Source organism: Corvus kubaryi, unplaced genomic scaffold, assembly GCF_017639235.1.
Source record: "Corvus kubaryi isolate FWS band 111438036 unplaced genomic scaffold, C.kubaryi_AGA036_p1.0 138, whole genome shotgun sequence".
In the NCBI taxonomy this organism is placed as follows: Eukaryota; Metazoa; Chordata; class Aves; order Passeriformes; family Corvidae; genus Corvus; species Corvus kubaryi.
Window position 1 is genome coordinate 5,660,086 of NW_024580672.1, and position 27,854 is coordinate 5,687,939.

The 27,854-nt window shown below is 40.0% G+C and overlaps 2 protein-coding genes across 9 annotated transcripts in view; both read right to left on the bottom strand.

The window, feature by feature from the left end:
* Positions 1–92: 92 nt before the first annotated feature.
* On the bottom strand, positions 93–21,519 carry ZFAND4 (zinc finger AN1-type containing 4). 3 transcript variants are annotated; one of them, XM_042018819.1, is made up of 10 exons: positions 21,393–21,519; positions 20,392–20,694; positions 13,414–13,489; positions 13,245–13,312; positions 12,529–12,715; positions 8,228–8,375; positions 6,200–7,381; positions 5,526–5,580; positions 3,114–3,228; positions 93–988 (listed from the first exon to the last, which is right to left on the bottom strand). In XM_042018819.1, the coding sequence occupies exons 2-10, from the start codon at positions 20,573–20,575 to the stop codon at positions 853–855; spliced, it is 2,151 nt and encodes a 716-aa protein (XP_041874753.1). In that variant the 5' UTR covers positions 20,576–20,694; positions 21,393–21,519; the 3' UTR covers positions 93–852. The 3 variants fall into 3 exon arrangements, with proteins under 3 accessions (XP_041874753.1, XP_041874751.1, XP_041874752.1); XM_042018817.1 differs by having other exon boundaries at positions 3,114–3,231; XM_042018818.1 differs by having other exon boundaries at positions 3,114–3,231; positions 21,388–21,519.
* Positions 21,520–24,317: 2,798 nt separating this feature from the next.
* Positions 24,318–27,854, bottom strand: part of WASHC2C (WASH complex subunit 2C) — a 37,071-nt gene continuing 33,534 nt past the window's right edge. For all 6 annotated transcript variants that reach the window (XM_042018814.1, XM_042018813.1, XM_042018816.1 and 3 more), the window contains one exon: positions 24,318–24,801. In XM_042018814.1, coding sequence (XP_041874748.1) covers positions 24,665–24,801 — 137 coding nt within the window. In that variant the 3' untranslated portion in view covers positions 24,318–24,664. The remainder of the gene's footprint in view (positions 24,802–27,854) is intronic.

Consider the following 27,854-nt stretch of genomic DNA (forward strand, 5'->3'; position numbering starts at 1 on the left):
TATATACCCTCCCAACAGAGCCCAACTTTTAATTTAGGAACACACTGTAAGAGGGAAGTTATTTTGTGCATTTATGACAGCATAAACAAGAATAAAATTTAATATTTATTAGAATTTCTTCCAATAACAGCATTCAACATCTTAACAAAGCAAGTTGTGAAGTCTTAAAAAAATCTAGGATTACAAAAAAAGTTAAAATAAGTTGTTTCTCATATTTAATGGCAACAAACAGGGAACCTTCTATTTAAAAACAAACTTGTCATATAAACAGCATTATTTTAAGAAAATGTGATTAAGATGATATGTAATTTTCAGAATGGACACACAATGTATGAATATCAATCAGAATGAAACAGAGGGGTGGAACACACTATCCCCTTAAAATCTCAAAACAGGCTGTTTGAAGAAAGGGGAGGGAGGAGGATCCTTCCAGTGAAATAACTTAGAAGATACCACGCAATGGACAAAAAACAAGAGTACAGAAGACATTACATGACACCCTCATTACAACACCCCCTCAACTCTGGTTATACAGTAAAGTTAGTAAAGTGCATCTTTAAAGACTTGTCTAGTGAAATAGCTTTCCCAAATATAAAACACAACACGTGCAGTAACAGTTAAATCATAGTGTAAATTTTTAGAAACTAATTTTTAACCTTTCATTCACTCAAGAAGAAAAGTTTTAACTGCAGTAGTGTTCACATTATTCTTCGATGCATCCTCATGTGCTTTTTTGTTACTTGGCAAATCTTTAAATATGGAGCATGGCAAAATTATGCAGTTTAAGCAAGTGCTTCTCTCAATTCAATACAATTCTTCAATGGCAGAATGGCCACATGCAGCACAACCATGTCAGATTTTGGGAAGCTTTGGTGCACTAACGATGGGATTGGTCTCCTGCAAATACCTCCGCCCCGCGCTCTTGTAGTCGTAGGTGCAGGTGTGAGTCTCTGCGTAGCGGTGCGTTGCACAGAAGTTGTTTCCACATCTGAAGAAACAAGAATATTACATGTTACAAGCTTTTAGAAGCTTTTAATGCTCTGACATGCTGGGAACCATTTTGCTTAACTATGTCTTAAATGACAGAGCTGTTTGAATTGTCATCATCCTTGACTGGTGACATTAACTGGTAGGGTACACAAAATGACATTTTTCACACTGAATGTTTCAGTTTTGACCCAACAGTCTCTTCAGCTGGGAAGCTAAGCAAGAGCAGTACTCCAGGAACCAACCAGCAAAGATCAAACACACTTACATTAGAGGTGTCTCATGCATTATAAAATTAAGAATGATGAGCTTTGTTTTACTTTCTTTTTTAAGGACCTCACACAATATTAGTTGGTAGAATTCAGAGGACAAAACCATGGACAGTAATTCCATCAGGTGAAATCCATGTAATGCATTTCAATTCAAAACCACGACATCACTCAGACAATCAAAACAGTTGTTTTCAGCACAACTTCTGTCTGGCATAAATGCACATTAGCCATTTAAGATTAATAAATACAGATTTAGTCAGCTGTAAGACATCAGAAAAACTACAGGGAACATAACTTCCTGTAGGACTGGAAAAGGGTTCATCTACCTAATATCAGTTGCAATTTTGATGAGTTAAGATCAGAATTTTTGCTTCAAACTTGACAGTTCTGCAGCTAAGACTCTTACCAGGAGAAAAGCATACTTTGGATGTTGGATACAATCTGGACAAGTGCTTTACCTGGAGACACATATTGGGGTCCTGTTGCCTGATTATTGATAGAGATGCTTCTTGACAGTAAAACACTGATACCATTCAAAATCAGAATTCTCTTGAAATGGATTAAGTGTTACCCATTGAACTCACACTATAATCCCCTATTTACTTATCTGTCTATCTGGGCTCATAATAAACTCTGCAGCTGTTCCTGAGGCTTTGTGTGCCTGGAAATAAATTTGTTTTTCTTTGGTTCTTGGTCCTATAATCACAACTTTTCTCATAGGATTATATACATATGGTTTATGCTGCTTTCTAGTAAAAGGTCCTATGGCTGCTCCTTTTGAAACCAAAACAAATGCTATTCTTGGAGATGAGCCATTTCCCCCTTCATTTTTAACCTTAAGCAAGCTGCTTAGTTACTTTTAGAAGAGCTTGCCGCTATGTGCTCATCAGGAAAGTGAGCAGTGTCCAAAACTGTTTCAATATCAGCGACTGAAGAGTCAGTAAGGAGACAATTCCTCACCCTGAAATTCTCCTATACAATTGCCCAGTGGCAGAAGTTCTTGTTCATTTTGCTGTTGGTTGGCATGAACCAAGATCAGCTCCAAATGCAGCCCTCACAGCGCAGCAGCTCCCAACCTTGACTAGCTCATAGGAAACAATACGAAGAAAAAATATCTCGTACTTGAAAACTAACAGAGAGAGTGGGTTTTTTTTCTGTGTTCTTTTGTTGTTGTTCTTGTTGGGAGGTTTTTTTGTTTGGTTGGGTTTTTTTGTTGTTTTTTTTTACAGTTTCCCAAGATCACCACCAAGCACCAGGTCTCACTGTGTTGTCTACAAGCAATGATTTGGGGGACCAGCACTTGGGTGGTTCTGTGTTTGAGATGCTCTAGATGCTCAAAGGTGACTGAAGTCTTGCAAAAAACCAGAACACACATATCAAAAATCTGTTGAATACAAATTTGTATAAATTCACAAACTGTGAAGATGTGTTGCAATTGGGCCAAATCTGAGGGAGATTTGTGAGAAACTATCAAACCCAGTTTTTCATCAAGTTGTTAATGATACCATTAATGATGAGAAACTTTGCAGAACATGTATCTGTAGCAGGTTCTTCTCCCACAAGTATAAAATGTCATTGTTCTTTTTTTGTTATCTTGTTCTTTATTTCCTGGTATCTTCCATTCTGTTACCTTCCATTTCTTGGTCTTCCTGGAAAAACATACACCTCAAGAGCACAACAGGGGCAACATTCCTGAGTTTTAATTCCTGCAGTTTTGCGGAACTGAGAACTGCAACTTTCTTGAAGGGTGCCTTTTGATTTGCTATGCTTAAGGAATACTATGCAGCAAAGAAAACTTTTTTGGTTAACTCAGCTATCAATTTTAAGTAACAGCTGGTTATATACTCCACCTACCTGCACTCATAGCTGGTTGCCAATCCAGTTTTCTTGCCACAAAGAAAGCAGTGCTTTGACATTTTCTTTTTTGCTTGAATTAAGCCATTCACAGGTGGAAGATGGGTTGCTTCACCTGCTTGCAGAAGTAGAAAGACAGTAAAGACATTATAACTTATTCACAAACAAGTTAAATGTTATCTTTTGAAACGCAGATTCATTTTGCATTTCTTAGGATACTTCAGGTGGGAACCCCAAAGCCTAAAAAGAAGGGGGAAAAATAAACCCTGAAAGCCAAAACAGGAAACACACCTCAAGCCCATGAACACCTTTGGAAGAGGCATCACAATGTGGGCCTTAAAACTGTTATTTTGAACACCCGTTAAAAGTTCACGTAAGCAAGAAGTTACAGAACGAACCAATAAACACATCTCTTAATGGTCTTCCCAGACCCAAAATGAACGCACACAGAGCGTCATTGGGAAAGCGCTGTGCACAACGGCTTTACAAAGAATCACCTGGGCATTCCGCTGCCTAGCATCCAATATACTCACTATACTAATTTGCCAAATAAGTACTGCAACATTTAAAAATTTTGCTGGTACTCCGTAATTGCAAGAATAGTACTGTATTAGACTACAGGCCTCTACCTAGTTATATGGTTACATTAGGCACTTTGCAGATGTTTGTAAAATTTCTATACTTAAAAAAACTTACTTTATTTTTACTTTTTGCCTTATAATTCTTGGTTGTTGCTTTATTAACCGGAGATCACGTAAAGAAAAGGCATCTCCCTTCCTTCTGCAGAAGTAAGTTCTTTGTCCACAACTTGCTCAAGCGTATTTCCCACATGCTGGGTCAGTAAAGTGAGCAATGCATCCTCTCAAACATTCTTTCAGTGTTTCTATAGCTATATTGTCAGGATGTTCCCAAAAAGTTCTCTCATGAGTTCACAAGTATTTTTCATCCAGCACACTTTTAATCCCAACAGTCATTTCTTAGTTGAGATGTAGCAGACTACACTCAATAGCAGCACCAGGCAGTCACTACACATCACAGTCATCACTACCCACCACTCCCACCCCATTCCTATCCAGCACTGAAACTTCCAGGCAACATTTGTCCACACTAACAATTTCATCATCTAAAAGCACACAATTTCAGAAGCATCAGTTAGCCCAGTTTGTGAGAGAGACAGAGCTCGAAGACAGCTGGCCCTGAGGACCTACTTAAACAGAAAAAACAATACACCTGTCCTCACATTTACGGTCCCTACAGCAACTACAGTGAAAAGTGATCTGTCCTTTGGCCAGTTATACAACAGATCATTACCAGCCACATCTCTCTCAAGAGCCTGCATGATATGACCACACCAACTCATGTCTGGTATCTTTTGGAAAATACAATTTTGTCTGATGTAAGATACACCAGAGGAGTGTCTTCTTCATGGTCCTATCCAAAATGACTCAGGTGCTAGTAGGCTTCCCCATCATGCAGACAGGGCCCTTAGGGTATCACCTCTGGAGCAGCAGAGGACAGGACAGACCTGTTTCCTAACTGACTGCCAAGTCAAAGCGGCCTCTACAGTTGTGAAACAAAGGCACAACCCACTCTTTTAGCAGCTTTTGCTCCAACATTACAATTACATAATTTTTTTCTGTTGCATCTGCTATTTGAACATCTATTTTCTAGTTTATTTTATATGCCAGATCTGGAATACATACCCACCTAAGGTAATACAGAAAGAAAAGAAAACTTGCTAACTGTAAGTCAAAGATACATAGAAGAAAAATTAAATGGGCTGAAAATCCTTAGCTCACTCTTAAGAGTTTTGAAAGCATTAATTTAGACAATTCCTTTCCTCCCAATAGAATTAATCACATAAACAATTAATATCTATGCATAACACATCGATTTTCAATAGATGTCAAGCATTGAGCACTCCACAGTTACCATGACTAGGGTGGAAAGAATGATGAACAGCAAAAAAATAGTGAAAAATCTGCACTGTATCAGAGTTCTGCAGCATCCATGTCCTTATTGCTTCCTCCCCACTTTTTTTTTTGTGATAAAGACAATGCTACCAATAAACTTGGCTCTGATTTTAGTAGACTCAGAAGTATTCACAGAACTGATAATTTGGCAACTTCAGCACAGAAAGTCACATTTAGATCTACAGATGACATGCAGGCTTCACTAAGTATTAAAAAAACTAAAAAAGAGTTGCAGTTATGGTCCACCTAAGATCTGGATGCCATCTGCACGTTAAAGAATTGCTTAAAATATTAAAAGATTAACCATGCTATAGAAGTGGAATACAGCAAGGACTCTAGAAGTCAAATGCCTTACAAAGATAGATTATTTTTGTCCTCTCTATGTGTGATATATCAGGAAAGATTAGAGTCATCTTTAATTATTATATAAGTTACTTACCTACTCTTTTCCCTACAGCTGCCATACTTCCATTCATTCCAAGCCCATGCGCAGACTAAAAAAAAAAAAAAAAATTTCCACAACGAAATTACTAGCAGATGGAAATTAAATGAAAATGTAGGTAGTCTGGTATCAGCTTATTTGATACCAATGTTTTATCAATCTACCCAAGAGGAGTCCAAGACAACGGCACACAAAGTTAAAATTCTGCAATATAAAGCCCTAACCTCAATGACTATTTAATAAATCTCCCCACACTTCAAAGTACACCAAAACAACAAAGTACATTAGAGAGCAGAAGCTTGGCACATATAGTGCCAGTCACTGGGCACACTTTGGAATAAATGACAATTAGTGAGCAGCAGAAGCCAGATGACACTTCTAACATACACACTCATAATTCTATCACTACAATAACTCATAATTTCAGTTGTGAACTGAACAGCCGCTTTAAATCTTAATGAAAAAATTCTTCTAGGACCTGTTTAGATAAACAGGCAGTTTAGAAACCATCAGCCATTCAGAAAACAGTTTAAGACAACCAGGGATTTAAATACACCTCCCACACCCCATCTGCCTCTCCTGACAAGACACACACACACACAGAGTAGTTTTGTAACATCAGTATCACAAAAACAGGAAAACTTGATTTCTTTGGATGCATTCATACTCACTAGAATATATTCAGCAGCTTCATTTGGAGGAGCAGTTTTCCTAAAGCTTTCTTCCTGAAAATGCTGCAGGTTTGTAGGCAGTGCAATACCAGAAGTCCGAAACCTGTCAGTCCCACAGGAACTCTGTAAACTTTCCCTGTTTGTGCTTCGGGCCAGCGAAGCCAGAAATCCTAAGTTAGTTACAGAACTTGCAGGTTCTTTGGATGCCTTGCTAGCCACATCTGTGATGTCCCTAGCCTCTACTTTAGAAATTACATCAGGTCTTTTGCCAAGTGACTCTACTTTCACACTACAAAATCTAGTGCTCCTAGAAAAAGAGGAGTCTGCTATACTACGTACTTCCAATGATTGAAGCACATTAGGGGAGGCTGTAGATCTCAAGTTACCAGCCTCAAAGCATCTGGGCTGTGCTTGTGGTTTCAGAGAACTGTGATGTGCCACTTGTGGTGAATACCGAAGGGGAGACAAAAGCAGATTTTTCTGAGGACTTAATTCATGAGTACTGAGAAGACCAGTCTCCATTGCTGCAGTGCTCAGCACTTTGCCAATAGGTTTTCTATGTTGCTCTACAACCTTAGAATCTTTGTCTCCATCAGGCAGTTCAAGTTCTGGGTTCACCTTTCCTATGTCATAGATCTCACTACACTGTTCAGCAGGGCTTGCTTCTGTTAAAAAAGCAAAAGCATCTGGTTCAGGTAGATGTTCTTCTTCCGTTCCATACAGTTCCACGTTTGTTAGACTTGGAAACAAAACAGCATCCTCCTCACTTGCTGAGGTCACATTTTCAGATGCTTTTTCTGAATTTGCAGGCAGGGATGAAACAGGAGTCAGAATACTATTTGTAGGTAGTTTTGCATTTTCTAGTTCAACGCGAGATATTTTCGGTGGTAACCTGATGCTATTGACTGGCTGAGACCAAGAGTTGCTCTGCCAAGTGTCATCTTCCTTAAGGAAGTGATTAGGTGTGGATGGCATCGTTCTACCAGCAGTGGCCAAAGTAGCCAGTGCTGAAAGTGCGTTTTGGGGAGATTCCGACTGATGCAAATTCCCAGGAGGAGGTAGGCACGACTGTCCGATATGGGGGAGCACTCTTAAAAAGCGGTGACGGGCAGCAGCCACCGAGCCACTAGGTGGTCGAGGAGTCATTGGAGGGCGAGGCTTCACCTTGACAGTTTTCTTAGGCTATTAAAAAAAAAACCAAAGCTCAACCAAAATCACAAAACATGGATACAAAAGCAATTAGTATTTGAATTCCAGTTGTGCTCAGAAGACCTGACTGAAAATACATTCTGAGGAATTCAGACAGTGTAAGACCAGAAAAGAGCGTATTATTCTTTCTACTGCCTTACATATTACTAGCCATCAAGATTTCACCCCAACAGCTGAATAATAAAATCAAAGATTATAATCAGGAAATGTTTTCAATAAATAGGTGACATGTCAGAGAAATAGAAAAGGAAGCCAGGATGTCATCAAAGTTATCCAGAGGAGCTTCCGATCTCAAACACAACAAAAAATGAAAGAAAGTATAATCTCTTCATTTTACATCTAGGCAACCTAGTCGCACATGAACACCAGTGTAATGTTTTATCTTCACGATAGTATCATTCCCATATTTCACTTTACAGGCTTTTCAGTAACAGTGTATCTAATGAAATTCCATTTTAAGAGAAACACTGACTTTTTACCAGAGCAGTACTGCAAAGCAATGCTACTTAAAGTATTGGAAGAAAAAAACCCCAAACAAACAAAACCACAAAACCCACCCACCCCAAAAAACCTACCCTTGCAAATAAATCCAGGACCAGTAATGAATTCTTTGAATGAGGGCAGGTAGGTCCAAGGAAAGCCAATGCCCCTCAGCAGAACATTTATACAACAGTATTTACATAAACAATAGTTGAGAAATCATCTACCTGTGATAACTTTACTTCTCAAAATGGCAGAATCTGATCTGCTTTTTAGAAAAGTCAGCACAAGGAAAGCCCAAGCCATTTTATGACAAAAAAACTGAAATCACAATTTCACCTTTTTACTCAGATTCATGTTCTCCATCTTTGCCTTGAGCAGTTTCATTTTATTCATAGTAATTGAATTCTCAATAATCTGTTGGCCAGAAGGTGATGCCTCTGTCTCATCTTCATCATCAGCATATAAATTATAAACTGAACCACCGCTGAAAATAAAAGAAAGTTTGTATTCATCCTCTAATCAAGTAATTGAATTATGTCTTCAATGTAGAGTATTCTCACAACTAGGAAGTCATATCCGTAGTTGATCTGTTGACAAAACATTATGTAAAAACTGTATGCAAAGACATTTCAAATCCATTTATCCACATAAGCATCCCTTATAAGGGCAAAGTGATGTAGCTGAAATCTGAACATAGCCACGCTTCTGGGAAGTTGTTATATCATATACAGTTGGTTCACACTCACTATATATTTCCCCCACAGAGGGGATATCCAGTTCCACAAATGTCTCCTGAAGATATGGCCAAAGCTGTTAAGTGTGTGACTCAGACAACAAGCTGATCAGTTTTCCAATTAACCAGACACTGGCATGGAAGGAAAAGTCCAAATTTCTATCCATCCTGAGGGGTGTTCTCACCATAAATGGAAATGGAGGGGTCACCCATGTGGATGTGATATTCTATTTCTCCTTTTCAAAATAAAAAAAAAAAAAAAAAAGAAAAAAAAGAAAAAAAAAGATCAGTTTAGGTTTCCAAAGATGCCAAAGAGTCTCACATTTGGAAAAAAAAAAAATAGATTAGAATTGCTAGTCCCAAGACAAAATATTTTAAGTCAGTAGTCACTGGAAGTTTATAGCATGACATTTCCTTCTTCCATTCTGCATTTTAACAGAATGCAAAACCTCACCTCAAGGTTTTAAAAATCAGCATCTAATTTGTTTTTCCTATGAAGCATCAATCAGTAACACATTCAACATTTGACAGTGAAATGAAAGAACCATTAGGAGTGTCCAATTCATTACAAATTGATGCATTTTCAACACTGTAGGTAGTATATTTTGAAGAGTGTTTTAGTTCTTCCATTAGGTTGTCAGCATCTAGAAATCGTGACAATCAGGCAACTCCCCGAATTCCCGTGTTCATAAAAATGTTTTAGTAGATTTAGCTCAAGTTTCTACTCTCCAAAAGAGATCAAGGAAGAACTAAAAGTGTCATGTAGAAGTCAGTACCAAAAAAAACCCACAACCCACTAATTAGAGCTGGCATCTTACCTGATTCTTGGAAATATTCTGCTGCCCTTAGAGCCAGCATTTTTTGCACTGACTCTCCAAATCCATTTCCTAAAATGTAGCAAAATTCCAAAGGCAGCACAGCTGGGAGACAGTGTGAAGAGCAAGACAGCAGCAAATTCAAAGCAAGAGTCAACAAAATAGACCAGTCATTTCTTACCAAACCTGAATAGGTCCACATGGGGACAGTCAGCATGCCTATTATGTATACATACTTCTCCTGGTAAAAACCCAACACTAAAAAAAATTATTTCAAAATTTTAACTTTATAAAGGTTTACATCACCCAAGTCAAAAGAATTTGTTGAACTTCCTTTCCTGCAAGGTAATGATAGAAAGCAAAGTGGTATGTTTCATGTTTGGTTGGTTTTTTGGTGTGGTTGGTTTTTGATTTTTCTTTTAATGAAAAAATAATTGTTATCTTTTTGTTCAATTTCCTGACAAACAGGGGCCAAAAACACACACCAAAAAAAAAAAAAAAAAGGACTGACAAAAGGATTGTTTGCTTTGATGTGATTGTAAGATTATAAAAGTTGGACAGGGAGTTTCGATAATGATATTTTCAGCCCATTTTACAATGACTAAATTTTAAATTGACTTTGTCCATAGGTGTCAACATTCCTGAGCTCCTGCTTGTAAAATGCATGTCTCAAAAATTATTAGCTTGCTGAAACCCTTTCAGCACCAGTGTCTGTCAGTCCTCCACCACAACTTCAACACTCTTCTTCTAATCCAGAGACAATGACCACTGTATGCATTTATACTCTTGTCAAGTTTTAACCAGTAACTCAATCGCAGATGAAATAAAATTACCTGGAGAACTATAAAACAAAACCAAAACCAATGTCTCATTTCTAAATTTCAGTCAATGAATTCTGCTCCACATATCAGCAGTGTGAGAGAGGCTGATAAACAAGTGCTTCAAAATGCTTAGTCACCAATATACCCACATATATGAACACAACTGTCAGTATGCAAAATAGTAGTACTCAGAGTGACCCACAGCTTTCCTCTACAAAGATCAAACAAAAAGGTCTGATTTGTTTCCATTCTCTTCTCCCTTTGCTACTTTTCCCACTTCCCACAGTTTCACCCAGACATGATAACAAATTAAAAAATTTGGATTTCCTTCCCCTCCAAATTACTATCTGCCTTAGTAGAAAAGCTTATAAATGAACTCCCATAGAAAGCACAGAAAAATAGAAACAACTCAAGCGGAATGTTTTCAACTCAGGTGGCTTCCAACCCAACTGGTTCACTTGACCAGTGACAGCATATTTCTTAAACCCAATGTATTTGACTTTTCTACGTACTGCTGTGCTTTGAAAGGCTTACCCAGGTAATTGCAAGAGCCAAAAGAGTGTTTCACTCCTCCCATTTGCAATGTTTAGCCAATCTCAATTAAATTACTATTATACCTATACACTTGGATTACCCAATGGAAAAGTACAAAGACTTTCAGACTATTGTCCACACTAGTTTTAAATGGGGGAAAAAAAAAATACACACACATACACACATTTGAACATGTAGGGAGATACCAGGGAGCCCACTCTATCCATTCAATTTCAAGCTCCTTATGACAACTCCTTGCACAAACTCACAGTATAGCAACCCCAGTCCCAGCTTTTTGAATGGGTTTGGATGTTCACTAGAGTCAGAAGGTTAAATAGGAACAAAGTGGTAACAGGCAGGTTAGCAGCAAGAACAAGAATTACACCAGTCTACTCATCTTTCCAGAAGTGCATCTAGCCCAGTGCAGCAGCAAGGTTCTCAGTTCTTACCAGTTATGCTTGTTTTAACCTATTTCAAACAGTACCATATGTGGCTATTTACTGAAAGAGTAGAGGGGCTGAAAGATAAAATCACAGATCTAAAATATTTGCGTCTTTTCTCTTCCTTGTATATCAAACAAGTCTTTCTACTCTGTATAACAATGTGGGAATTCAACTTTGATATTTCTTTCAGTCTGTGGGTCTTAAGTATGGATGTCTTATATTTTAAGAGTAGTATCATTCTGAATACGAACTGAATACAAACCCAGTACAAAGCTCTTGCTTTCCCTCTGCAAACAGAAACAAGAATAGTTACTTAAAACAGCTTGAGCCTTAGCCTTGGAGAAAACACAGCTAGTGCCCAGAAAGGGAACTCCTTTCCTCACAGCTGTACAAATATTAAGTTCTTGAGGGGATAAAAGACCCTACCCAAAAGCTGCAGTATAAAAACAGAATTCAATCGTTTTTAATAGATATCAATTTTGATAGTTTTAGGAAAAAGATTACCAAACAGTTTACTACAATGTAGTAGGTAAAGTGACACACCTGTCCTCCTGATGGTAACAGCACTGGATTCTGACAGCAAATAACACAAGCTTGGTACTTCAAGTAGCTAACCCGAGGCCTAATAGCATCCAAAGGCTGGCTATATTGGTAATTAGTTCAGTAGATTAAAAAAAAAAAGACAAAAAACAACATACAAAAAAAACCCAAACCAAAATCCATACAAAACCAAAAAAATCCCCACCCCACATAAAGCACAACAAAACCACCCTTCCCTTCAAACCAACCACCCTCCTAAACAACAAACCAAAAAAAGCCCACAGGATTTTGCACTGCCAATCTACTATCTTCCTGACTAAACATTTAGTCAAGTCATATCCACAGAAAAAAAAAATTTCTGTGAACAGAGAAATATTTACAAAACTAAACAAATGCCTTAAGATGTTAGAGAAAGTGCTTAACAGAAGTTTCTAATATCTAATAAAATACTGATTTGACTCTACTGCAACATGCTCCTTCTCAGAACAGGCTGGAATGTTGAGAATTGCCTGAAGTATGAAGTCAGTTTTAACTCATTATATTAACACACACAGTGATAAGAGAACCATCAGCAAAACCACTGACCACAAAGCACTACTGTGCTGTTAGACAGTTACAAGAATTAAATAGCCCCTAGGCAATAATTCTTGCAATATGCCAGGTATTCTTTTGATAAAGTCAACAAATACAGCTGAAAATTACACAGCAACCCACTTTTGAAGAATAATATAAAGATTAAAACCAACTTTACCTCAAAGACTCAGACAATGGCGTTAAAGTGCCATCACCCCGGTCAACCACACGGAAGAAATTCAACCGATCTCCTTCTCGATACACCAGGAAGGTAACTTGTTTGTTGGATGGCCCTTTCTCCCAGATCTTGTCTCTAGCAGGATCCATGTATTCAGCCATTTCCCTGATAGGATCTTTCACGGGAACTATAAAGACAAAAAACCAAAATAAAACCAAAATATTATTATTGTTGTTTTGATCACCTCTGAGAGCTCAGCTCAGTTTGTAACAGGAATTCCCAGCCTAGAAGATATGCTGAGTTTTTTCCCAAATGAAAATTATCATTGGAATGTCTTCATTTTCACTCCTATACAGACCATCCACATAACCAAGTTTATTGTGTGACTGTAGCAATGCCTGACTCTCATCGACCATATTTTAAAAACTATTTGTATAATGACATTCCAGAATAATTTTTTCTTCAAGCGAAGAGTTGCGATTTTATGACTTGATGATTCTATACATATAAATATACTTAATCTAAGAGTAAACAAAGTGCACTTGATATGTTAAGTAAGAGAAGATGGGGAAAAATATCCCCCCATTTTTGTTAAGTATTTTTCCAATTAATTTGGAACTGAACTCTGATTGTCTAAAATGCTTATCTAAGAGAAGCTCTTCACAGTTTTAAGATGTTGCATGAAAACCACCATCTTTAATTTACTTAACACCTACCTCGTCTGGTGTTAACAGGTCCACCTCGCATAGCCAGAACCAACTTCAGAGTGCAGCCTTCTGAAATGCTGTAAATAACAATAAATAAATTTTTATAGCATTTTCTGTTGCTTATGCTAACAATTATTTAGAAACATTAATTAGAAACATAATTTTATTCTATACTTACTTATAATCATTCAAACAATAGTCATCCTTCAGTTCCATATTATTCCAAATTAAGTGCTGCTGAGAGACAGGAATACCTACACAAAAGAAACAAACAAATGACTTAAAATTGGAGCTTGGCAAGAGGAGTTAGCCTCTGGGGAGTTTTGCTTTTTGAAGAGTATGCAGCTGATGGATTGAAACTGGATCACAGGAGAAAGAAGAGAGGAAGCAGGACAAGGACAGGCACTTGAGCAGTCTTCAGCTGTGACATCCAACCTCCAAACAGTTATTAAAAACAAAGACTTTCAGAAGGCTTTAGCTCACACACAAAGTTCAATCTTTTGGCTCAGCAGAGGGTGTGTAGAAGTGTTCAACTGCTTCAGGCTTATTAATACTTGCTCTTTTTCTATTCATCAGATAAGGGAGGTTTTTTCCTGTTATCTGAACTTCAGGACTTTATGTCTACTGACAGGAAACACAGGATAAAACTTCTACCTACAAAACTGCTGAATAATTTAAGCACAGACTGGCATTTTGTATTATTCACAGTACAGACATAGTCACATTAAGGTGACTGGTGGCAGCTCTCTAACCATGGTGAGAACTGCAGTTGTGTTTTTATCTGTGCTTGGTTTGGGACCTCAAAGTTGGCATGTACAGTTCAGTACCACAGCAGTTAATTAAACTTCATCCTACACACACTTTTGTTTTGTTCTGGGTGCTTTTTATGCCGTTGGAATGTTATTTTTAATATCCAGTAATACTCATTTTCAACTCAAATTCTGGGATGATTTGGCTATTTTTTGTTAAGAGAAAGTAAGCATACTGAATATTTGTTCCTTATTAAAAATTCATATTCTACACAAACAGAATCCAAATTCTACACAACTTCTGCCTGCATAGTCACCTCAGATACAGATGCAATATACATTAGAGATAATAAGCAAACACTGGTACAATCTGAGGTCTTCACACATTTTTATTGGAATGCTACCATGGTCCAAATTTTGGATAGAATAAAAATGAAGACAGTTATGAAAGGATGAGACATCTCAGACCACCAAAAAAACCCCCTTCCCTCCAGCATCAAAAAGAAGTTGCTCGTCTAGGGAAACCCAGGTAATTAAGATCTTACTGTGCATTCATGACAAATGTTAATTAAAATGTACATCTATAGAGACCAAGAATTACTTTTTCAAAAAGTTCTAAACACTACTTCTCATACTAAGAGACAAAACCTATAAATGTATTTTCCTAAAGGTTACATTAAAATAATCTTATCCTATATTTTTATTCATTGCATGTTCAGATACTTAAAAGGAAATGCAATTGGCAATGCTACACAGTAAGACTTCCCTAAATACATCTGGCAGGAGGGGAACACAAAGATCAGTGTCTTTCAGATAGTTTCCAAAAACATGTAAGCTTTTGAAGGCTTGTGAGAATGCTTAGCAAGCTGTGGCAGGAGATAGCTAAGTAGCCCCTTCCTAAGTAGAGGAAAGGCATAAAGCTACCAAAATCCATCACTGGCAAGGAAGAAAGGGGACAAGATCCTGTCTGGTCAAAGTCCAAGCACATTAAACAGGCAAGTAGGAGACATCCCTGTGCAGAAGGGGGAATGCCCTTTGGAGGAACTGTCATTGTTTTTCTTTAGGCTTTATGGAAGATGACAATTTCCTCTTCTCAGCACAACTCATACCCAATCTTCCCTGTTCTGAATGACCAACACAACTTTACTCCATTTGACTGCATTTAACAGGAATCTTATATCCTCTGAAGTCCACAGGACATTTGTAAGAATAATATGTTCATACAGCAGACTAACATAACTGCCAGTACACTGCCAGCTATTTAATAGCTGGTTATTGGTTATGTTTCAAGTCAGCAGTATAAGCAAAAGAACAAGCTGGCAATAGCCACCGAGTCTACAATAAAGTTTTTTGTGTTGTTTTGCACTCTTCTGATTACAAACAATCTGATTACTGTCTGCATTTGTTATGGCTTCAGCAGCCTCCAAGCAGCAATTTCCAATTCCTTTGATAAACTGAGAGAGTATTTGTTAAAAAGGCTGGCTTGCAGCTGGCAGCACTGGAGTGAAACATGTTTTCACTCATTCAACAATGACAATGTATTTCTGATGAAATGAACAGATGAAAAGAGGATACTCTGCTGTAATTGGAAACAGACATGTCTTTATTACTTACTCCCTTTTATACTGCTTTCTTAGAATTCCGTATTTATACACTGAGGAAATAGTATATGCTTTATAGCTTCAGAAGCAGCAAAATATTCATCAGCTGTCTTTTTCTGGATTATAGTAAGGATTTCTTGAGGAGACATTTACACATGAGATCAGCATGGACAACTGCCAACAATAATGAGAACTGTGACATACACATCCACTATACCCTCTCCCTGAGTAGTACATGACAGTATCACTGGCCTGCTCTAAATCAGGACCGAGAGGTAAGTAGGGCAGTAAGCTACATCTCAATGCTCAAGTGGAAATGAGCTGGCCAGGTGATGCTACACGAGGATAGAAGAGTCTGCAGACTACCTATTGAAATGGCTGCAGGTGCACTGACAATCTGACCTACTAAAAAGGGGGGAGGAGAGAAGCAGCTACCCTATCCTGTCTCTGAATCAGCATATCACATACAGCCTTAAGTTTCCCTCCCTTACTCTTCCCTTTTGGTTCACCACAGAAACTGATTTGGTCAAGATTAACACAGGGGAAAAAAAAATCCTTGTAAATTTCAGAAAAAAACCTTGATTTTAAGTTGCGGGCATAAAGTTCCTACGTTTAAGAATGCTACAGACATGTCACTGACAAAATCCAAACAGTGCACTTATCTCTCATTTAATGTTGAAATTGCTGGAGCCTCTGTTTACAGACAGGCTGGGCTGACACTATTATTTTCCCCCACAAACTGGCTACATTAGTAAGAGGTGCAGAAATCCACAACTTAAAGCAGCACAAGCTTAAAAAATGCTTCATGAACTTCTAGTCTCTATCAGCACAGTATACAGGAAAATCATAAAGCAAATAGAAGATGCAGGAGAAAAGTTGTAAACAGAAAAAAGCAGGATTGGTTCTGTTAAAAATTTATGACACTTGTGCAAGCCACTTACTCCAATCCTGGCAGAAGCACAGCTATTTTCTCTAATGCAAATACTAATAAATATCATTATGACATACTCTGAATTCACAGAATACTGAAAGAAATTACAACATCCATATGAAGTCTGCTTGATGTTCGTCTAGTTCCTTTTATTTAAGGTGAAGCTGCTGTACACGGGCAGCAAAATAATGACAGCAAAAAGACCAAAGAAAAATAACAGCTCACACGATGAACTGAGTACACACACATATACAACAAAATTATTGCTGCATCTGTCATTTCCTACTGAACACAAGGGAACACCTATTGAACACTGAAATCAAGATGTACTTTGAAAGCTAGTTCTCTTTTCCCCCTTTACAATCATACAAGAACAAGAGAACATCTAAATTTTCTTTTAAAAAGGTCAATGTTTCCACGTACACAGATCATAAAATTCAGTGGCAAGTACTCACCGAACAAACCATGACCAAGTTGTTTTTTTATTTTAAAGCTAACTATGTAAATTAATGTCCTAACACTTCACACTGAAGAATTCCAATTAATTCCTGCAAGCTAATAACAGTAATACCACCACAAAATCCCAAAGCCCACCTCCTCCCTTGAGACTCAATCCTATCTTTCCCAACAAACATGCTTACAGGTATTACCTATGGTTCTTTAAGAGATTAATTAACCACTACTATGAATATGCTACCTGAATGCTCTGTCTTTAAAACAGTGTAATAACTGGTGTTTCTGAATGAATACTCAACTCTGCCCAGCCCAGCAGCTACAAGGACTTGTGCAATGGAGAAACCAAAGAGAGATCTCAGTTTAAAAAACCCTATTACTTCCTCTTTCAATGAAATCCCGTTTTTTTTAAGTTCTACTTGTGTTAAAAGCTCAGTCTTTCATGCCACCTTGAAATTCAGATACCATCCTATCTGTGTCCATCAACACTGATTAACAAGTAAAACCAATGGAATAGGTAGCACTGCTGGTAGTACTGTGTGTGTATTCCAGCTTTTATGACACCAGTAGAGACAAAGGGAGCTATTTCTTCCCAGGTGAACCATTTTAAAAGGCTCAGTCAGTGAATCTGAGACTAGGAGCAATTTAGCCCTGGGGCTCCAAAGTCAACGCTGTAACAAATCTCCTGCTTACTTCACAGAGAACATATTTGAGGACAAATGCCTGGATCTGATCCAAACACACATCAGATATGCTGTAACTTCAATTTATGAGTAGAAGACTTGCACTGAAATTTCAGATGCATTAGAACTCGTAAGTTTTTATGTGTATTCTATACTGACTAAAACCACTGAAAACATGGAGCTCTTTCTTAGTAAGGTACCAATGTCTAGTACAGCTGTCTAAACAAGCCTTTCCATATCAGATCACTAGTAGGCATCAAGAATGACAAACAGTATCTGAAGTAGACAAAATTCCTAACATGCCATCCATATTATGCTTTTTTATTATGGTGAAGACAGTCTACAACTATTGATTTTCCAGTTGTTGACAAGATCAATTTGTCTTGTTCTAGTTTTATTATTAGCCTTTTACAATTACAGGCATGGATAACATTTTAACAGTTTGTTAACTTCTGATACAATTCTAGATTTTTTTCTTGGAGCTTTCAGGTCTCGGCTCATTTTTCAAATTGTCTCCTTTGCTTACATACTATCATCCCCAACATCCAAATGAAGACAATACGCATACTAGGGACCTCATGTAGTCTTCCAGCATTGTAGGAGGCATTCTCCAACCAGAAGTGCAGCTTAACTAAGAGAGATTCACACCCCATGAAAGCTACATGATACAAAATAAAAAGTGAAAACCAGCAGCAGAAACAGGAACAGATGAAAGCTTTCTCCTTCCCAAGCTAAATCACAACAAAATTACTTCTGAATTTTTGCTCCATCTGGGTGATTTATTGCTCAAACTTGTGCACTATAATAGGAACTCTGTCACTGAAAAATTGTTAATTATTTTTTAACATACAATAGCAACCCCAAGAGCAACATTAAATTAACTTGTCATTGTGTATCTGTTTCCTCCACATGTAACTGATCAATTTGTTTTCACTCTGCCTCCCACAAATCCTTAATCAGAACAGTACAAATATTTTAACTCTGTTATGGAGTATCAAAGTATTTCAACTGACTTCTTACAAATCAGTGATAAGCACCAGTGAACTCATCTTCCACGTTTAATGCAATTTACTTATTATTAATTCTATACAGCAGGCAGCCAAGCCATAATTACTTTACCATCCTATGAACTACAACATGCGAGCAAAATTCCAGATAAGCAATATTATAACTTCATTACTGAGCTGTTCTTCTAATAAGTAATGAGGATTCTTTTGTAAGCTGTAGGCATAACTGAGTATGGCTATTCACAGTCTCACATTTGGGACTCCAAGGAATTCAAATCTCTCTTCCTCACATCTCCCACTGATCTCTTCATGTATCCTTTAAAGCTCACTCCATCGTTTATACTACCCAGATAGCCTTCTGTTCTCTACTGCCTATGCTATCTTTTAATTCACTGTTAGCTAGCATTCTGTGCATCTCTCCTATACCTATATTCAGTTATAGGAGAAAAACCCCTTTCCTTTTCTTGCTTCACCTCTAGCCTCCAGGAGCATCTTGACACATTCTCTGACTCGCAATTAATTATGGCCCTGTCCCCAGGAAACAAAAGCCCATCCACACACAGCTGCACTAACATGCAATCCTACATGGATGTAAGCTCCAGTTATCTGCACGGTGGAGCTCCTACTGGGTGGATCTTACTAGTAAATAGTCCCCTCTGTTGTTGCAATGCTTCTGTGTTTTAAGTCTCGTGCCAGCTGTCTGGGCTTTTTTTCCATCCACTAGAGCAGATTTCCGTAAGAGGAGTAGAGTATCCTATCCAGCCTACAGAATCATGTTACATCTCCCAGAGGATGGGTTCCACAGAAGGAGAGAAGAGATGAAAGAGACAGAGGGATGAAAAACACATACAGGTATACTAGGGAAGGAGAGGATCCCTTTTCTTAAAATCAGCAACTCTAATACTCACAAATTCTACAGCTATACAGTTCTTTAACCCTTCCAAAGTGAAAAAGAGGATAGAGGATGCAATGCTTCAAAGTAGTTAAACTATGTGTATATCTTAATATTTCAAATCACATTCTTTCATGCACGGTCATCCTCATTACAGAGGAAAGGAAGTAAGACAGGACTAACCTACACCTATTCTTCTTGCATAAGCATCAAGACTGGCCTCATAACTTAAAGATTTTTCACTTGGCAGAATGCATCAAGTTTATCATTTTAAGACAAAGCATTGCTCAGCCAGATGTCTACCAGCAAAAGATCACTCACCTAAACAAAATTCAAATCAGTAACTTAAAGCTGCCTTTGGGATTTGCCTGCACTGCAGTTGCTCTTGTGACTGCAGTATCATAAAAAAACCATAAACTGACTAACCTAATCAGCAACAAACATAGCAGCAAGTTTAAAGTATGCTCAGTTACTCAATATACACATATTGCATGGCTCTGGTTTATAATCTTGCTAGTTAACAAACAACTTGGGTCAGGGAATCCACAGACTTTTTAAGATTAACCTTAATAACTGTATTTAGAAAAAAAACCCCAACCAACACATCAGAAGAGCAAACATACCAACTCCAGTGAAGCCTAAGCCATGAACTTACAAAAAAAGGAAAGAACAAAAAAACAACTCAAATTAAACCTAAGCCATGAACTAAGCACCGAGTTTTTACACATATTGCTAAACATGACACTTAAGTTTTTTGGTTTGATTTTAGCAATCATGAGTTTTAAAACAGGACTTCTTCTAAAGTGATACAGTTTACACTGAAACAAGAGAGAATAGTACCTTCCAATCTTTGAATTTTAGCTTTCACAGAAATAACTGTTTCAAAGGGGGAAACTCGCAGTTCAAAGCAGGTTCCTGTAAGCGTTTCAATGAAGAGCTCCATAGTTTCATAGAAAGGAAGTTTGTAGTGAAATGGTCCCATATTATCTTTATTGAAAAAAGGAGGCTCTTTCTTGTCGGCCATTAGAAAGGATTTACAACTTCCTTGTAAGAAGATCTGTCAGGAAACTACATTCCACTTCTAGCCAAGGCAGCTTTGAAGATACGTGTAGCGCATTGCTGTTCATCTTTAGGATTTTTCACCTATAAAGCAAACAAATATAGTTCTGACAACATCTAAACGTAACTGTTAAAGAGAATTCAAATTTATTTTATATAAAATGATTGTTAAGAAACATTGTGATTGCCTAGTAGGGCAAGGTAACCACAAATGATATTAGCAATGTTGTAGTTTTAGGGCTCTAGTGTCAGCAGTCCAGACGCAACCTACTACCTTTGTTATTTTTGTTCCCACAAGCGACATGACAACCAGACGCCCAATGCCTCCTGACAAGAGCTAAGCCCTCCGCAGTCTCAGAGCCAGAGAAAAACTCCGGAAAAACGTAAGAACAGGGACTGGTCCGGGCTCAGGGAAGGCAGTTGGAGGCGGCAGCTCAGCCGTGCACCCGCCAGCGGGGCCCAGCGCCGCACCGGAGTGGGGGCCGGACCCCGGCAGCCGAGCGGAGCGCCCGCGAACAAAGGAGGGCGAGCAGCTGACCCGTCCCCGCCGCCACCGCGCCTCGGGGCGGCCTCGCACCCCGGGCTGGCCGCGGGCCCCGCCACCACTGCCCCCGGCCCCCGTTTCCTCCCGGGACACGCGCCGCGCCGGCGAGGCCAGGCCCGCGGCGGTTCGAGCACGGCCCCTCTGCCCCGCCGCGCTCGGCGCTGCCGCCGCAGGTCCCCGCAGGAGCGGCGCTCCCGACGGCCCGGAACCCGCCGAGCGAAGGCGGGTCTCACCTCACCTGCCGCCGCCGGGCCCGCTCGGGGGGAGACACGGTTGCTCTCCCCCCGCGCCGCCCCGCCCGCCGCAGCTGCCGGAGCCGGCCGGGCCCGGCGGGACGCACGGACCGGGAGCGCAGCCGGAGCCGCCCGGAGGGGCAGGAGCAGCAGGCGCCGCCCGGCAGACCCCGCGCTGCCCCGCCCCTGTGACAGCTCCTCCCGCGGGCCAATGGGGCGCCCGCTCTCACGAACCTCGGCCAATCAGCGCCTCCAGCGGGCGGGGCTCGCGGTGCCTCAGGGGTGGGCACCCGCCGCGCCGCTTGTTGTGGTCGTTAGGACGCGGGGCGGCAACGCGTGCGCAGGGAAGGACCCGGATACACTTCCCCATCCCCTGGGAGCGTTGAAGGCCAGGCTGGGTGGGGATTCGGGCAGCCCAGGCCGTGGGGATGTCGCTGCTCAGGGCCAGGGTGGATAACGGGATGGGCTTTCAGGTGCCTTCCGCCCCAAACCGCTCCGTGAGTCTGCAACGCCCCCAGCGCTACCGGTGGGCACGTGACAGCGGCGGCGGCCGCGCTGCCTCCTGGGACACGGAGTGCGGGGAGGCGGCCAGGGCGGATTAAGGCTAAGGTGGCTCCGGCGGCTCGCCTCGGCCCTACCACCGCCGGCCTTTGCTCAGGGCCAGCCTGCAAAGGCAGCAGGGACACTTTGCGCTCAGCCCGCCAGGCTCCCAGGCATTGCCGGTGTGTCCGAGCGCAGCGCTGGGCCCGGGAGGCAGGGGCAGGCCGACTCCTAGCGCGTGCAGCCACCCCGCTGTTCCCAGCCAGGACAAGAACATTCCCGGCCCTGGCGGGGGCCAGGCACTGCTCTCGGGCACCTTTCACTGAAGGTCAGCGCTCGACTGTGCTCCCGTTTCAGCGTGAGGTGGCCAGCGCAGGCTCCAGAAGCAGCGGGTCCCTTGGATGATCACAGGCTAGAGAAAACAAGCTTATCCTATTAGCAGGTGCTAATTACATTAACCACTTTACTTTCCATTTAGGTTTTAAAATATGCAAGACCTACCTTGACTTGCTGTGAGGTTTCAGGCCCAGTTAAAACTGTGGCTTTTCAGAAGCATGTAGCAGGTATGGGAACCTGTCAAAGCTTCTGGATGCTGTAATATTGGGCCTTCAGCTCTGCCCTTCCCAGAAATACGCAGTCATGGTTTATCGAATTTCCAAAAAAAAACCCCAAAAAACCAACACAACCCAAAACCAAACTCTATAGCCAGAACTCAGTTTAAAAAGCCACCACTCAGACCAAGCCCTCCCAGAAGTGAAGTGCCTGGATCAGGCTCTGTCTGTTAAAACTGAGGAACATGCATTTTGATATGTGGAGACACAGGGAAAGGCACAGAGACTCCCTATGGCAGTTTAGAAAGACCAGGTGGGAGGAAAGGTTCTGATCTACATGATAGTGCAAGTTGCTACGAAGAGCTTTTCTCTGCTGAGCTTTCTCATGAAAGTTTAAGAAACACTAAGGCAGGAGGCTTTTTTTTTTCTTCTACTTCAAGAGCTTTTGGCCCTCAGGGTTATTAGCTTGTGAACAGCCCTCTTTGCAATGCTAACAGAAGTTATTAATGTGAAGAAGAAAGATGCAGAGAAGAAACAGAAGAATTCACCATCTTTTTCTTCTTTCCTCCATCATATCTTTGAAGCCCTTCTAAGCACAGAAGAAAGGAGTACAGAAGCAGTCCAAATCATGTATGAGGCATATGCAGCAGACGTAATGCCTATAAATAAAGTTCAAGTGCTTTCACTGTAGACACCCATTTGCAAATAGCCCCCGCACTCTTTTTCAAGCTTCTACTCCCAGCTTACCCCCCCCACTTAACATGAATCATTGCCAGGCCCACCTATGGTGCAAATCAATACATCATGTTTGTCCTTTATCCCTTCCAACCTTTCCTTCTGCTTTACCCTCATTAGTGCTAGATGTTTCAGCTGTAGTATTTACCGTGCCTGATCCAACTTGACAAACAAGACACTGAAGCAGGTATCTCAGAATGAGGACTTCAGTGCAATTGGGAATTGATCTCAAAGAAGTCCTGTGAGCACATGCTTTAAATTCACAGCACAACAGTCTTAAGAGTCCAAGATAAAGTAGTACATCACTATCATAAAGGCAGTGAATCTAGTCAGCATTGCAGGCAGTCACTTGTACAATAAAATAAACATTTGATCCTCCTGCATTTAAGCATTTGCTCTGGTTGTATGCATACAGGAGAGCAAGCATCTACCACTGGGTATAAAGTATGGTTAATGGCATCTGTTCCAGAAGGGAATCTAGAAAATACAGGAAGCAAAGTTAAACCAAATACATCTGACAGAGGGATTCCAGAGCAGCAACCTCCTGTATACAGCTTACACTCTGTTACGAATGAGAAGGGAAAGCAGACAGCAAGCTTTAGGCACAAAAGAGTCTCTGCATAAAGTATGGATGTAGGCTTGTTAGCCTGCAAGTGACCAAGTGTGCTCTGTACAGATGGGTTTTGTGAAAAGTGTTATCTGCAAAACTCTGGCAACTCCATGCAGGTGAAATCTCATTTAATGGCCTACAGCTTGAACAGGAGACACTGCTAGGTTTCTGTTGTCTTCATGGAGCACTCGGTGCTCATTTGTAACACTCTTCCTGGCAGAGAAGTATTAACTGTTGTTAATTTTATAGCCTGCATTACCTGCCTATATGAAATAGCTCATTCTAGCTGGTGTCAAGTCCTGCTCTGAGATTTCCTAACTGCTTCATTCCATAAGAGAAGCTGTACCTGATACTAAACCCAGCCTTACCCTCCCATTAGCTCAGTAGGTGGCAGCTGACCCATACAAGGCAGGGTAGTGGTTTTGGTTGCTTTCAAGTCATGATGCAGACAGTCTAAGCAACAGGTAAAGAGGAAAGTAAGACATGCAGACAGATCAAGTTTAACAGACTCCATTTACTATTTATCAATTATTTTATCTATATATCTGTTCAATAAAACAAACTATACTTTATATAATAGATTACTTCATTGCAGGTATTGCACAGGCTATATTCATCTTGGCGCCATTGAAACATGATAGCAGGAGGTTACTGTATTTTTTAAAAAATATATAATTTAGCAGAATTAGACTAGCACAAGAGAATACTAACCATTTTAGATGGGTAATCTCATTTAAATATCCATGTCCATCTCATTCCAGCTCTACTGAATTAGAGAATCCAGAGTATTAGTACTGGACAGGGCTAAGGAAGGCTGCTTCTCTGTAACACATCCCCTTGTCTACTGGCCTCCAAAGGCATTCAGCGGGTCATCAAATGTGCTCAGGATCTTGCTTTCAGATTTTGCTTCTGAGGCTGCTTGGGAAGATCTGGCTTTGGGAGTGGGTATCTTGACTTGGCTGCTAGAGAAGATATCATCTAAAGAGGGTAACAAAAAAAAGATTTTAATGAGAAGTGACTACTGAACAGAAGCAACATTGTACATGAGAGACTCCATCACACAGCGGTGACTGCCAAGGACATTCTGTGATAAAAATGCTTTCCTGCTACTTGCAATTCTGGATGCATTTGTAAGGACATACGTGGGAGCCATTAGCTGTAAATCAGATTAGGATTTTTTTTTTTTTTTCTTCTCAGGAGACAGCATAATACTTGTATTTTATAACAAGTTCAGGCTCTCATAAGTATTTGAAAAGTACTAATAAATTAAAGCTCCACAATAAATTCTATCAGGCAAGTGCCAGATAACATCCCTTTTATCTAGAACATTAGTGTCTGAGGAACCTGAGAGATCCAAGAGCTGTGAGGTTGTTGCTAAAAAAAAAAAATCAGAAGAGGAAAAGAAGGTAGTTACTAGTGACTACTGTGGTGATATCCACTAACCATGAGTCTAATCTACAGCACAATAAGAACATAATATAAACCACATAAAAACAGACTATGGCTAAGATGCAAAGAAGCAGACAGCTATAACCACCATCCTGATGAATATTCAAAAAGTCTAGTCTACAGTCTTGAATCAAAGTTTCCCACCATCTTCCTCAATACAAGCATTTCTGATGTGAATAACTAGGACCACAAAGTGGAAAAATATCACACGGCCATTAAGGCCGAGGACACCAATACATAGAAATTTAATCATCCAACACAGATATCCTATGTTAGCTGCAGAGCTCACAGTCCTGCAGTTCCTGCTGTGACTAGAACTGCTTATGTTTAGGACTGTGCTCATGGAAAGAGATGAAGCTGCTACCATACATATGCTGCAGGGTTTTCATGAGGTTTTCTAAGCATACACAACAGTGTATCTCTTACTGTAAACTAAGAAATCTAGGATACTCAGATTATGCAGTTGGAGTAAAAACCAAAAAAATTACAAGACTTAGATATGACGATCACCAGTGATTCACCAGGCCAGTGTAAGTAGAACATAACTGGTCTTGAATCCCTATTAGGAAAACACAGGTTTTATATATAGCCACTGAGACTAGCTGGTCACAGCATGGTGCTAATAACACCAAGGCTGTGGGTTTGATCCCCATAAGGGCCATTTGTGTAAGAGTTGGGCTTGATGATCCTTGTGGGTCCCTTCCAGCTCAGAATATTCTGTGAATTACTAGTCCAGAGTATAAAAACTAGTATTTCAATCTTCAGCACATAGCCTAACCTTGAGCAGAGACCAAGCACAATGTGGTCTGTCACAATGTGTTTCCCTGTCTCTTCTCACTACTTCAAATTCAGCATGTGTCTGCTACTGTGCTGATCACAGGGATTACACAGGAATAATCCAGGACCACATTTCAGCACAAGAGCAGTTTAGAAAGGCAGCAAAACAGAGTAATCCCCTACTGGCATCACTCCAAAGCAAGAAGCTATCACATGGATTAGTTTTACAGCAGAGGGGAAGTACAGTGAGTGCTATAAGCAGCAGAGGTCTCATTTCCATTTTTTATAAAGAGGCTTAAAGAATAGAAACATTTTGCCCAGGGAAAACAGTATTTGTCAGAGTACAAGAAAGCTCAGTCACCATTTTGAAGATAGGCAGAGGTGACATCAACTGTAAGGTGACTGAGGACTCTAGTGACTGGAAGGTGTGGTAGGACAAAACAAAACAGCCTGCAGCCTTCACACCCCTCCAACTGCAGCTGAAATTTATTGTTTCATTTGCAGCACAAAGGTTCTCCTAAGACAACAATATAATGCTCTGTGAAAGTGCTACCACGATCACTTAAGCCAACCCTTAATGTGAAAGGTAGGCAAGTGCCAGTTCCACAACTCTACTGCCAGCTGGACATCCTCATGTTCAGGCATCTTCCTGCACTCCTGTGGGTGTTCTGGAGCTCCATGAACTCTAAGAAGCTGCATACCTATGGCTGTACCACTGAACAGTCACCACTCTAGAGAAAGATGAAGACCATCAGATGCGGGTGCTTTAGATGCAACAGGAATCAAGATCAGATGTGACATCAACCACAAAGCTTTAGCACCAGTCAATGTCAAAAGTGGAAATGCAAACAACAGATTCTGTTGTGGCTTATTTTCAAGTAGCACTCTACAACTGTTTTTTCAACATTCAGTCCAGATTTTTGTGATGAATATTTGGAAGGGTTAACTGCCTGGCAAATTCTTTCATTTACTATCGATGAAAAAACATAAATTATTAAAATAAGATTTTTTTTAAGACATCCAATATGTATTTCAAATACCTTCCTAAAAAAACCTTTAAGTCTTATTTTTTACATCAATCGAGAAGATTTTGAAACCTCAAGGTGCTCATTCTCCAGCAAGATTTCTAGAACATTTACAGACTTCAGCCATCAGGCTAGAATGTTTAGCAGCAGTCCAAGTAAAACAGCAGTAAGTCAGGTTCAATTTGAGTAAGTTAGAGGGAATGAAGACTTGACAAGAACCAAAGCTAGAGAAGAAAAGAAATACAAACAATCTCAAAGAAGAGCTATGAACATGAAGAGCCTGAGAACAGGCACAGCTGAGAATCACATTACTTTCAGTATTTCCACTGATGGAGAAGAAAGGAGCATGCTCTGCATCATTTCACATTACTACTTGCTGTTTTTTCAACAAATTATATATGGCAAACCTTTGCTTTCAGGTGAAGTATCTGTAAATTGTCCTGGGTACATACATGAATGTAAACAAAAGCTTATGGGCTCCAAGGTAGTTAACACAGTAGTGAAGGTGGGATGGGCAGAGATGCTAATTTGTTCATATCAGTGACATATCTGAAAGTACAATACAAAAAGCTGTGCAAATTAAATACAGAATCTGTCTCAGAGCCATAACAATGTGAGATGAGTCTCTTAGAAACTTGTTCAGAGTAATTCCCTACAGGAATTAAACTTTTTCTCAGAACAATTTTATACACTCTCCTAAACTACTTAAATGCCATGCTAGTTCTACAAATCTAGAAAGTTCTCATCCAAGGTTAAAATCCAAAGATGACCAGAGATTTC

What these genes read in the sequence shown, in the direction of transcription:
- ZFAND4 (XM_042018817.1), bottom strand. Translation starts at nt 20,575, where the DNA reads ATGGCCGACAAGAAAGAGCCTCCTTTTTTCAATAAAGATAATATGGGA. An exon ending in AAGCTGCTGAATATATTCTA is followed by an intron (nt 5,581 to 6,199) that starts GTGAGTATGAAT and finishes TTTTTTTTTTAG; the next exon opens with TCTGCGCATGGGCTTGGAAT. An exon ending in AGCTGTAGGGAAAAGAGTAG is followed by an intron (nt 3,232 to 5,525) that starts GTAAGTAACTTA and finishes TACTTCTGCAAG; the next exon opens with CAGGTGAAGCAACCCATCTT.